General features: G+C 41.2%; 1 protein-coding gene across 1 annotated transcript in view; it reads left to right on the forward strand.

The window, feature by feature from the left end:
* The first annotated feature begins 363 nt into the window (after positions 1–363).
* The window catches only part of LOC128636553 (olfactory receptor-like protein OLF1), a 77,603-nt gene continuing 64,908 nt past the window's right edge, over positions 364–13,058 (forward strand). The window contains exons 1-2 of the mRNA XM_053689547.1: positions 364–621; positions 2,834–2,921. Of these exons, the coding sequence (XP_053545522.1) occupies positions 364–621; positions 2,834–2,921 (346 nt within the window). The remainder of the gene's footprint in view (positions 622–2,833; positions 2,922–13,058) is intronic.

The raw sequence follows: 13,058 nt of genomic DNA on the forward strand, positions 1-13,058 counted from the left end.
AAAAAACCTTGTGGTTAATAATATATTGTTATATTATTCTGTCATAAAATAAAATTTTTAGTCTGTTAGAGTGTGCTATGTTTCCAGTACCACTGCCACCAGTAGTACCCCTGTCACCAGCAAACTCACTATCATTCCATATTCTGTAGTAACTTCTACTTGTCTAATGAGCGGGAGGACAAGCACTGTTCCCTCTGCTTCACAGAGTCAAACATAATTTTCAAGGCTACAATCTGCTCCTCCAGCTCAAACATCTAGAGGAGCAGCGGCAGTTGTGGCAGCAACAGGGTTATCTTCAGAATTTTTGTTGCATGCAATCCCATGTGCACCTGGAGTAGAAGATATGCAGGGCCAACAACCACTATGACTAGTAGCAGCCGCAGCAGCATTAATAGCAGTAATTGTTATCTAAGCCCATCCATAAAACAAAAGCAAGCAGTGAGGGTAACTGATGGTGAAGGTGCTGAATTGACATTGTTTAGCTCCAAGCCTAGTATTAAGATTGGAAGTGGGTCCAAGGTTACACGTGGCCTACGTTTACATATCAAGCATTCTACTCCCAAAACTACCTGCACTAATGTTCACCCCAGTGCCCTCATCATTTCCACCACTGCCAGTTCCGTACTCTCCTGATTCCCTCCATGTTTTATATCAGCAGCCAGGTGGGTTTATCCCAATCTGTCTCTGAGCAACTGCAGAAGAAAGCAGAGCAGGCACTGCAGAAGATGTAGATGATCTGATTGTGCCAAGCTGTCATGGAGAAGACTGAAGAGTTGAGCAGGCTTCCCCAGTCTATCTTTTGAGAGATGAGGATATAATTAGGCTTGTGAATGAGTGAAAAATTCATTTTATCCAAAAGATTTGTTTTGGATTCTTTTAAACGTTCGGCTTGGCCAAATTATTTCCATGCAGGTATTTGGTTCAGACAAATATTGGTTTTGATTTCCTTACCGTTATTTTCAATGGGAACAGATAATATAGACAATTAATATTAACATAAATCTTACATTATAGGATTTGAACAATTAAAATAATCTATTTTTTAATGTTTAATAAAGGGATTATCTATCGTTTTTTTTTTGTTTTGTTTTTTGTTATATATTCTTTATTAAGAATTTCAATTAAACAGTATACAATTAACACAATTATAAATGTTAAAGTTTACAATGTTTCAGCACATGACTTTTACAATAAAAAGAGAAACCTTTCATCTATAACAAGAATCCATTTATCTATTACAAGAAGGACAGAGGACCCCATAAACCTACAAGACCACAATTCACACCTTGGACTGGATATATTGTTCCCAATAAAATTTAATATTGTGGAAAAAATCTAAGTTCTGATTTTTAAAATACCCATACCCCTCTAATATTAATAACTTCTTTATGCTATCTAGCCATAGCTGTTTTGGAGGAGATACAGCTTTCTTCCAATGGCATGCAATTACTTTGCCCCGTTTATGGCGATTTGAAATAATGCTAATCGTATCCTGCAAGTAATCGGAGGTTTAGCATTCAGGATTACCTGGGGAAATCTCAAAACAAAATCATCACCCAACAAATATCTTCCTAGATTATCTACTTCCCTCCACAAAAGCTTCACTCCTTCACATTGCCACTATACATGTATCATATTACCTACACAACCACACTCCCTCCAGCAGGTATTTGTGCTATTGTGATAGATAGTGTGAAGGCGAGCTGGGGTCAAGTAGCAGCGAGTTATTATTTTAAAATTGAGCCGAGTGTGAAGATCTATGTGTACGTTTAAATATATTTTGCCAGTCCTAAATGGTAATGGGCATGCCAAGTTCAGCGTTCCATTTATTGGTATACGAGGGCATTTAATTTATAAGAGATTTTTACAAGTATCTTCTAACTAATGACAAAGAGCCCTTAACCTGTTTACCTTCTAAACATAGTTTATCGAACCTTGTTGGTTGTCTAATCAGGTCTGCCCTAAATGTGGAAGTTTGTAGTAAATGATGAAATTGTGCGTATTTTAGCCAGGAGCCAAAAAATTCTCCTGCTGTCTGCATCAAAACATGTTGTGATCTAAGATTGCCATTCTCTATAATTTTCACAATGAGGATAGAATCCCCGCATAATTGATTATCATAATTTTTTGAAAAGGCAGCTCCTAAAAATTCACTATTAAAAAATATGGGAGACAACGGTGAACAGAGTGACGATACACCCCTGGAATTTCTTTGGAATTTGTCCCAGTAGATAAATATGTGTTTGTATATCGCTATTTGCTGAATGATACTCGGTCTATTTACCCTATTAACCCAACACAATGCTCCCACCTGTGGGAACTGTAAGATATCAGAGTCCATTTTCACCCAAGCTTTAGAGACAGTGCTTTTGTACCAATCTACAACTCTCTGCAGAATGGTAGCTTCATAATATGATCTAATGTTTGGAGAACCCATCCCGCCCTCATCCAGTAACTTATACAGTGTTTTACTCTGTATTCAATATATATTCATTAATGCTTGCTTGTAACCTATGGATAAATCTGGATCATAACGAAATAGGGATAGTCTGAAAAAGGAACAAAATCCTGGGGAGAATTGTCATCTTTACCGTTTGGATACGGCCCCACCATGAAAGAGTTTTGGATGACCATTCCTGTAAAGTAGTTTGGACATTTAGGTGCATCCTTTGGTAGTTGAATTAAAACAATTGTCGGTGGCTCTCTGTGAGTTCTATTCCCAAATATCTAAGGGATTTATGTTGAAGCTTAAAAAGGCATATGTTGGGTAAAGTTAGAAATTCAGCTGGGGACATAGATATATTGAGCATTTATGTTTTTTGTGTGTTAACAGAAAAAGATGAAAACCAACCAAAAACATCCAACTCCCTCAAAAGATGTGGGAGAGATAATTGAGGAGAGGCAAGGGACACCAATACATCGTACACATCCATCATCAGTTTAGTTTCTTCCTTACCTATCCTGATACCTGTAATCTGGTGATTTGAGCGGATGCGTGAATCGAGAACTTCCACGATAAGGATAAATAAAAGGGGAGACAATGGACAGCATTGTTGGGTACCATTGGATATGGTTAAAGATTCAGAGAGAAGGCCATTTACTTTAATTTTAGCTGAGGGGACAGAGTATAATTGGAATATTCTGGATAATATTTTTTAATCCAAATCTCTGAAGAGTTTTAGCTAAGAAGGTCCAATCAAGTCTATTGAATGCTTTATCTGCATCCATAGATATTAAAATGGAAGGTATGTTATGGAGTTTTATATAATCTGTCAACTGAAGAGCTCTGATGGTGTTGTCCCTTGTCTCTCTATGGGGGATAAATCCCACTTGGTCAAGATGAACCAAAGATGGCACAATTTTGGAGAATATCTTTAGATCTGAATTCAAAAGTGATATGGGTCTATAATTTCCAGGAAGGGTCGAAGTTTTATTGGGTTTGAGTAAGACTGTGATGTGGGATTCTAGAAAAGATTTGGGGAATGACTCACCATTATCCACTGCATTAAATAGGTTAGTTAAGTGCGGGGCCAAGCTGTCTTTAAACTTTTTATAATAGGCGTTAGAAAAGCCATCTGGCCCAGGATTTTTACCCCCAGTAGCACCTCTATTACTCCTACAACTTCCTGTACTGTAATAGCGGAGTCTAATTCCTCTGCTTCCTCTGTGGACATGATTGGCAAAGCCAAAGTGTTCACGTAACCCTCATGGGTAACTCGCATGGGTCAAGTCAGTTGGGGGAGGTAAGTTATATAATTTCTCATAATATTTCCTAAACACTGTAGCTATACCTTGGTTATCTATGACTGAGGTCTCTTCCAAAGTTATCTTATGTATATGGTTACTTAAAGATTTCTTTTTGAGAGATTTTGCCAACAGATTTCCTGCCTTATTCCCACCAAAAAAAATACATATTTTTAAGATACAGGGCTTTGGCATAAGCATCATTGTCAAGTAGCACATTTAGGGCTTTTCTAGCCTGCTGTAATTCATTTAAGAATTTCAAGTTTAATTGGTCTTTTTATGCTTTCTGTCCAACTCACAAATCTCCCTCATTAACTTAGAGTAAGATTCATTCTGTTTACGTTTTAGTTGGGCTTTCTGCTTCAAAAACTCTCCCCTGATTACTGCTTTATGAGCTTCCCAGATTGTGGTCATTTTGATGGAATCTAAAGAGTTAAACTGGAAGTATTCTTTTATATTCTTCTCTATTTTCTCTACTATTTCCGGATTGTGAAGCATTGCATCATCTAACCTCCATATATATGGTGTAATAGGGCCAGGTTTGCAAGCTAGTTCATGATCATCATATGATGATCCGACCAAGAGGTGTTTTTTATATCAGCATATGATAACTGTGGGAGGCCAACCTGATTAATGAAAAAATAATCTAGACGTGAGTGAGCTCTTTGCGGAAAAGAATAAAAAGTGTAATCTTTTTTCCCTGCTTGTAGGAGTCTCCAAGTATCTATTAATGTATTGGAACATAGTGCCTGGGATATGTTTTTTGAAAGTTTTAAAGGGTACCTGAGTTTTTCCTTTAGAGCGATCCAATGAGGGTTCAAGTGCTACATTTAAATCTCCTCCCAATATTACAATTCCCTTCTGAACACTGAGCAGTAAATTTGTCACTCTTTTAATAAAAACATCCTGATGAGAGTTTGGGAAGTATATATTAATCAATGTTATTGGTCTATTATATAGAGTGCCAATTAATATTATATATCTACCCTCTTTATCTGTAAATTTTTGATCTACCTGGAGGGCAGTATTTTGAAGAACATCTGGGTTCTGATGATCTGGCGAAGTGTGTTTCCTGTATAAAAACTATGTTGCACTGATGTCTTTTGAACCAGCTCAAGGCCACAGAGTGTTTAGTGGGGGAGTTCAACCCTTTCACATTTTGGGTTGCAAATATTAAGTTATTAGTAGACATTTGTGTAAAGAACTAAGGTCTGTCTTATGCGATCACAGTGCCTCGGGGTTACAAATGAATAAGAGACATACCTAGGGTGGGGTCCCCGTCCTTCCCGCATCAACAACATTTCTCGGATATATATAAAATCTTCTCTTGCATAGTTAAAATAATTTCTGAAACAAAAACATTGAAAAGCAAAAATAAAAACAACATAACAGTAAACATTTTGATTCAAAGGATTACAGAAAAAACCTATAGACTGCTTTATAACCGTGCTTAGGATTTTTTATATAGGTATTCTGCCGGGATCGTACAAGCAAGTAATACATGGGGGAAATTTGGACATAACTTAGAGGAGCACACCTGTCGCATGCCATCTGTATATGGTCTATTTTAAGGAATAGAAAACTGTGAACTAATGAACAGAGAATACAACTCAGTTAACAATAAAACTTACTGACATTGTCAGAGCAAACTGCGCTATTTATTTAGTTTCTTTATATTAACCTTATCCCTAAATGCTTACCACACCTAAGGGGTTGGAAATAAATACTGAAGAACTAAACATGAGTCTCTCAATCATCTCACTAGAGTAGAGGAGCTACTACAACAATGTCTCCTGATATAGGTGCTACCATCATCGAACAACCCCCCTCTCTCCAGGGTGAAAAAAACAACAACAAAAAACTGAAACAGGAGTTAACATCCTACTTTCAGGCAAATAAATCATGCGTCTCAATTAGACTTGGTACCTCTGCCTCTTCTTAGCCACCCTTATCCAAGGTTCGCGTTGAGGAAGAGGACCTGACAACTTTGATCTTGTGTCATGATCGTTACCTTGTTCATTTAGTCTAGGCAGGGAAGGCTGGGCTATACCCAGGGTATCACAAAAACAGTCAATGTCCTCTGTAGACCGGTAAGTATGCACCTGGTTGTTTTTCGTGAGACTTTTAGGCAAAATGGGAAGCCTCATCTATAGGGAATATTTGTAAGGAATGACCCCTCAAAGAGAGGGGGTTAGGATTTCCTTGCCGCCCCCATTATCTTTCTTTGTCTTGAAATTAGTGAAATTTAATGATTATGTCCGGGGGGTGGTTCTTTGGGGATGGGTCTTAGGGCTCCATGGGCCCTATCCATGAGTATAACTTCCAGGCTTTGGTTTTGGAGAGGATGGCAGAACAAGGCTTGTAGATATTTCGATATTTGTGCAGAAGAAACTGATTCAGAGACTCCTCTGAGATGGATATTTTGTCGTCTGCCTCTGTTATCAATGTCCTCCAATTGTAGTTGTAGCTGGTTGATGGTATCTGACTGATCTTATGACTGCTGAGTGAGAGAGTTAGTGTTACTGTATAATGATTCCGTCACCTCCTCTAGCTGAGCCACCCTGTTTCACAAACAGGTTATATCTTTATTTACTTCCACTAATCCCTCTTTAATGAGTTGTCCTACTTGTGAGACTTCTTTAGAGGGTAGGGTAGTCGGCTTTAGTGACTGGGGCCTGATCGCCATGAGGAATGGCGAATTATATATTTTCAAAATCTTCTTGAGCCCCTGTGGTATCTATAAAAGTTTCTGTTAGAGGTTCCGTAGGCTTGAAAAAGGCACTAACCTTTTGTCTGGAAAGGCTGGATGTTTTTGGGACTTTATCTGGTTTATTATTTTTTTTATGCCATGATGACCAGATTTATGTGCACTGCTATAGCAGGCCCTCGAAAGAATCCTGGAACTAAAGGTTCTCCTATAAGTGGTGGAAGTGCACAAACAAAATGACATTTGTTTGTGCACCCTCCACAACTTTTTTGTGAAACCACAGGACCCACTTTGTTATTTCCTGTTTTGACATTTTTATTGACACTTATTTTTATTAACACTTTTTATTGCCTTTTTGAAACTTTATTGACACTTCCCACCCACCGGTATATTTGTGATTCATTATTTCCTCGTGTCTTTATAGGCTAATTTGATTTATGCCTGTTTTAGCATCATTTTAGTGGCATTTTAGCAGCATTTTAACATATGCTTATTGTTATTAGAGTTTGTACTACCATCTAGCGTCAGGACCGCCACCTGATTTTAATTTCCATTCCATTTTTAATTTATTCAAACTGTTCGTATACTCTATTGTTATTGTTTTTATCATGGATCCATGATTTTTAGCATTGTATAAACTTGTATATTTATCATTGTCAATTAAATATCTATCTCTGCCTATTTTGGCGCTCCTTGAACCCACTTCCACCACGTCAATTTCCATTGAGGGTTTAGCTAAGGACCCTTTTGCTTTTTGAGGAGCTGTAGATAACAACTGCAGTCTAGCGCTGATAGAACTTTCTAATATATCTTCTCCTATAAGTGGGTTATGGGAAAAGGAAGGTCCACAGCTAGTTTATGTACATTATTCCCACTGCTTCATTAGATTTGAGAGTGCCTATAATTATTTAAAAGGAGCTCTAATCTGCTGAAGACAGATGCTAATATAATATAGGCTGCAATGAGGCCTTGTCTGGTTATGATGGGCCTGGAAGGTTTTAAGCACTAGGACAGTTCATCCCAACATGCAGTTTGCATAGTATATTCTTTATTTATCATGTGTAATTAGCCAGTAAGGGATGGAACTTCGACTACTCCGTTAGACTATCCGATTGTATCTGGCAAGTTGCCATATTGTCAGATCTGGGCCATGATACTGTGTGAATAGCAAGGTACTGATGGTATTCTTAAGTTCTATGATTCCCTCTGTAAAGTGCTCAACCACAGAGAGGTCAGCTTATTTTAGCTGCTTATGATAAGGGTATGTGGTGCAAACTGGGTTTAGACACTTTCTTTAATGTGGAACAGCACCGTGTAGTGTTACACGCGCCTACCTTCTCAGTTTCAGGAGTGCGTGTGTTCCGAACTTGGCCACAGATGAAATGGCGCCAAACCATAGAGCGGCCCTGTGTGTATCTGCAGTAGCGGTTTTGTGGCTGTCTAGTCCCCGCTTACTAGGTCTGGTAAGTTCACTGAGGGTTCCCCTGCCTTTCACCTTAATTTAGCTGCTCCGTAATGGCCCATAAGGGTTGATGGCAATAGAACAAGCCGCAGTAGTTACGGAGCTCTAAAGTCACGCGGACATCTCCTTGAAACCAATAAAAAGTTTCAAGCAGACAGTCCTTTTAACATTCCAAATCTGGATTTTGAAAATGTTTCCATTCCTGCTCCTGCCCTTCCTGCTCTGTGGTGGTCATCATCCGTCAATCCCAAATTATCAGGGAACTGCTGGCTACTCTATCCAAGGGGTTCTAGGCACATCTTTATCCTCCTCCTCCTTTGGGATGTATTTTTGAGGTTTATATACTGTGAGGCCTAACTAGTTCATTAAATCTGTTACCTGCTGCTGCCCTTCCTGCTCTGTGGTGGTTATCATCAGTTATTGCCAAATCCTCAGTGAACTGCTGGCCACTGTGATCAAGGTGCTCTTTTATCATTATTATTATTATTATTAGAGATGTACAGCTGGGAAAAATTTGTTTCTGACAAATTTTTCATTATTAATATTTGGCAAAATTAGTTTCCTGAATTAGCTGCACTATTTAGTATTTGTTTTGTTTAAAACTAAACAAATACTGAATATTTGTAAAACATTTCCATTCATTTCCATTTAACAAATGTAAATGTTTAAAAGCTACTGGTGAAAAAGTTCACCTGTTATTTTTAAAGCGCCAACAGATTACGCAGAGCTAGGCATGTGTTTGTCCTCCTCCACCCTTGGAGGTGTGTTTTTGAGGTTTATGGACTGTGAAGCCTAACTAGTTCAGTAACTCTGCTGCCTGCTGCTGCCTCTCCTGCTCCTGTTGTTCCTGCTCTGTCATGGTCATCATCCACCAATGCCAAATCCTCAGGGAACTGCTGGCATTTTTGTCCTAGGGGCTCTATGTACCTGTTTGTCCTCCTCCTCCCTTTGAGGTGCATTTTTGAAGTTTATGTACTGTGAGGTCTTCCTAGTTCAGTAAGTCTGTTTCTAGCTGCTGCCTAACCTGCCCTTCCTGCTCTGTGGGGGGTCATCATCTGTTAAAGCCAAATCCTCAGGGAACTGTTGGCCCCTGTGTCCAAAGGCCTATAGGCACGTCTCTCCTCCTCCTCCCTTGGAGGTTTATTTTGAAGTTTATGTACTGTGAGACCTACCTAGTTCAGTAACTCTGCTGCCTGCTGCTGCTCTCCTGCTCCTGTCTTTCCAGCTCTGTGGTATCTCATCATTCGGTAATGCCAAATCCTCAGGGAACTGCTGGCCACTATGTCCAAAGACCTCTATGCTTATGTTTGCCATCCTCTTCCCTTGGAGGTGTATTTGTTAGGTTTATGTGCTGTTAAGCCTCCATAGTTAAGTAGGTCCACTGCCTGTTGCTGCTGCTGCCACTCCTGCTCCTGCTCTTCCTGCTCTGTGGTGGTCACATTGCCAAATCTTCAGGGAACTGCTAGCCTCTTTGTCCAAGGGGCTCTAGGCATGTCATTGTCCCCTCCTTCCTTGGAGGTGTATTTTTTTGAAGTTTATGTATTGTGTGTCCTATCTAGCTCAGTAAATATGATGCCTGCTGCTGCTTTTACTCCTTCTCCTGGCCTTCCTGCTCTGTGGTGGTCATTATCCATCAATGCCAAATCCTCAGGGAATTGCTGACCACTGCAAGGTGCTCTAGGTCTGTCTTTTCCCTCCTCCTCTCTTGAAGGTGTATTTTTGAGGTTTATGTACTGTGAGGCCTACCTAGTTCCGTAACTCCTCTGCCTGCTGCTGACTCTCCTGCTCCTGTTCTACATGCTGTGTGGTGTTCATTACCCATTACTGCCAAATCCTCAGGTCACAGCTGGCCTCTTTGTCCAAGGGTCTCTTGACACGTTTGTCCTCCTTCTCCCTTAGTGGTGCATTTTTGAAGATTATGTACTGTGAGGCCAGCTGCTGCTTCTCCTGTTTCTGTCCTTCCTGCACTGTGGTAGTCATCATCTGTAACAGCAAAATCCTCAGGAAACTGCTGGCAGCTGTGTCCAAAGGCCTCTAGGCATGTCTTTCTCCTCCTCCTCCCTTGGAGGTATATGTCACGCTGCTCTCTGCTCTGCTGTGGCCGTTGCCATGGACACAGGCACTCTTCCTGTTGCTAGGGATACAGAAGTGTAACTGCAGCACAGTGATGACATCATCACCGCCCGCCCTGTTTTCCCTATGTAAAGGCCTCAGTCCCTCTCACCTGTGCCCAAGTATAGGTGTTACTTCTTGCTCTCCTGGGTGCTGTATATTTGTATGCTAAATTGCTGTATTGATTTACTGTTGCTGAACTCTGCCTGTTTGACTACTCTGCTTACCTTAACTCCTGAATTGCTGGACTGCTTGAATGTTGATGAACTCTGCCTGTTTGACTACGCTGCCTGCCTTAAACTCTGCATTGCTGGATTGCTTAACTGTTGATGAACTCTGCCTGTTTGACTACGCTGCTTGCCTTAACCCCTAAATTGCTGGACTGCTTAACTGTTGATGAACTCTGCCTGTTTGACTACGCTGCTTGCCTTAACCCCTGTATTGCTGGATTGGTTAACTGTTGATGAACTCTGCCTTTTTGACTACGCTGCTTGCCTTAACCCTAAAATATTGGATTGCCATTCTGTTGCCGAACTCTGCCTGCCTGACCATTCTATTGATTTACCCTTGAACGGTCTTACTGCTGGATTCCCTACCTATTGCTGTCAGAGACTATCCTGTCTGTTTCAGTCCTTCAAGTGGTTTACCCTTGAACTGCCTAACCGCTGATTCCTACCTGCTGCCGCCAAAGACTACCCTGCATAGTGTGAGTACTGTTTTCCTCATTTTGCTAACTTTCTCTGCTCTGGGATATTGCCTATCATTTCAGCTTGACACCGGGATAACATTAATACTGGCCAAGTTTGGTCTGATAGTGGAATATCCCACAAGCATTACATTATAATTGGGCCATGGACCCAAATGATGTAGCAAATGCAGTTTACTCATCAGGGTCTGATGCTGGGATCACATACCGCACAATTGCAGAGTGTGGATTCAAAACTACAGGCTATAACCACTTTGCTCTCCTCACTGGTTGCTGAAAAGAACGCTGCTCCTGTTGTAACACAGCCAGTACCTGCTGCTAGTGCCACAGCTCCTTCCTCTGCTTCTGGAAGTATACCCTGGATACCATTGCTTGACGAGTGTGATGGTACTACCAACTGTAGGGGTTTCCTGAATCAGTCAAAGGTCACTTTTATGATTTCCTTACTGAAACACAAGGCCCTAGCCTGGGTCTCTCCTCTTTTGGAACAGAGCACTCAAATCCTGAACGATGCTGATGCTTTCACTTCTATATTATCTTCTGTTTTCGGGACCTCTGGCCACGCTGCTGCTGCAGAGTACTCACTCTTGGATCTCCGCCAGAGTAATAGAACTGTGGCACAATATGCCATCGAGTTTTGCACTTTGGCACTCCAGACCAGTTGGGATGGCAGTGCTCTCAAGGCGGCCTTTAGGAGAGGTTTGTATGAACACATCAAGGACGAGCTTACCTATCGTGATGTCCCTACTTCCCTGGATGAATTCATAGCACTTTGTATTTCTCTGGACTCTCGCTTTCAGGAGAGACAAGCTGAGAGAGACAGAACTCGTAGAAACCTTCCTTCCCATCCTCCTACTCATCCAGTCTCTAGACCATCCTCTACCCCTTCAACACCTCCAATTAACTCAGTAGAGGAACCCATGGTTCTCTCCTTCCTCAAACCCACAGAATCTGAAAGACAGAGAAGAAGGAGATTGAGACTGTGTTTCTACTGTGGTTCTAACTCACATCAGCTAAAAAACTGTGATCAGGGCATTACAAATACCTTGTAATGCCCATTCAGATTCTCACTGACCATAATAATCTGACGTACCTTGAGACTGCTCATAGACTCAATCCTCGACAGGCCAGGTGGGCCTTGTTCTTGTCCCGTTTTAACTTTGTGGTCTCTTATCTTCCTGGGACCAAGAATAAAATGGCTGACGCCCTTTCCCATCAGTTTCCTCAGTCAAGTGATTCCTCTGATGCTCCTATTGAACACATCATACCCGTACCCCCTTCTGTGTGGTTGCTCAACTTAACACCTCTCTTCTTCAAAGACTGCAACATGCCCAGTCTAGAAAGCCTCCTGAAGCCCCTGCGGCTCCCGATATCTTCTTTGTACCTCTGAACCTCGGCACTCCTGTGCTATCCTGGGCTCATGATAGTAAACTTTCAGGAAATCCTGGTTTAACAAGAACTTTTAAGCTTCTTTCCAAGCATTTATGGTGGCCTACCATAAAGACCGATGCTCTGGATTATGTGAAAGCCTGCACGACTTGTGCTGCCAATAACACTCCTCGATCCTTGCCTCCTGGCTTACTCCAACCATTGTCCATTCCCAAACAACTTTGGACACACATAACAATGGATTTCATTGTGGACCTCCCTCCTTCTGACCATCATACGGTTATCTGGGTTGTGGTAGATCGATTTTCCAGGCTCATTTTGTACCCTTAAAGAAACTGCCATCTGCTCAAGAGTTATCGTCTTTTTTTCTGTTACATGTGGCACGACTTCATGGCATTCCCATGAATATTATTTCCGACAGAGGTCCACAATTCATCTCTGCCATTTGGAGAGCCTTTTGCAAGTTGATTGGAACCACTGTTTTCTTGTCGTCCGGCTACCATACTCAGACTAATGGGCTGACTAAGAGAGTGAATCAAGATCTCGAAGCCTATCTCAAAACTTTTGTTAATTCTCTCCATACTAACTGGTCTGAGATGTTGCCCCTAGCTGAGCTGGCAAAGAACACTCACTGGCACTCTTCTCTATGATGTTCTCCATTTCAAGCCACAGCAGGTTACCAACCTCGTGTCTTTCCTCTTTCTGCTCAGTCTCATTGGCAACGTATTCGCTCTTAGTTATGTTCAGCTGTCTCCAGATACAAGAGGTTTGCTGATCATCATAGAGCTTCTGTTCGTGCCTTTTCGGTAGGTGATCATGTTTGGGTCTCTACTATATTCGTCTACGTCATCCCAGTCACAAATTAGGGCCTAGGTTTATCGGCCCCTACAAGGTCCTTAAAGGACTGTCTCCTGTTGCCTACAAAGTGGCCTTGCCCA

This window comes from Bombina bombina, chromosome 7 (genome assembly GCF_027579735.1).
Source record: "Bombina bombina isolate aBomBom1 chromosome 7, aBomBom1.pri, whole genome shotgun sequence".
NCBI lineage: Eukaryota > Metazoa > Chordata > Amphibia > Anura > Bombinatoridae > Bombina > Bombina bombina.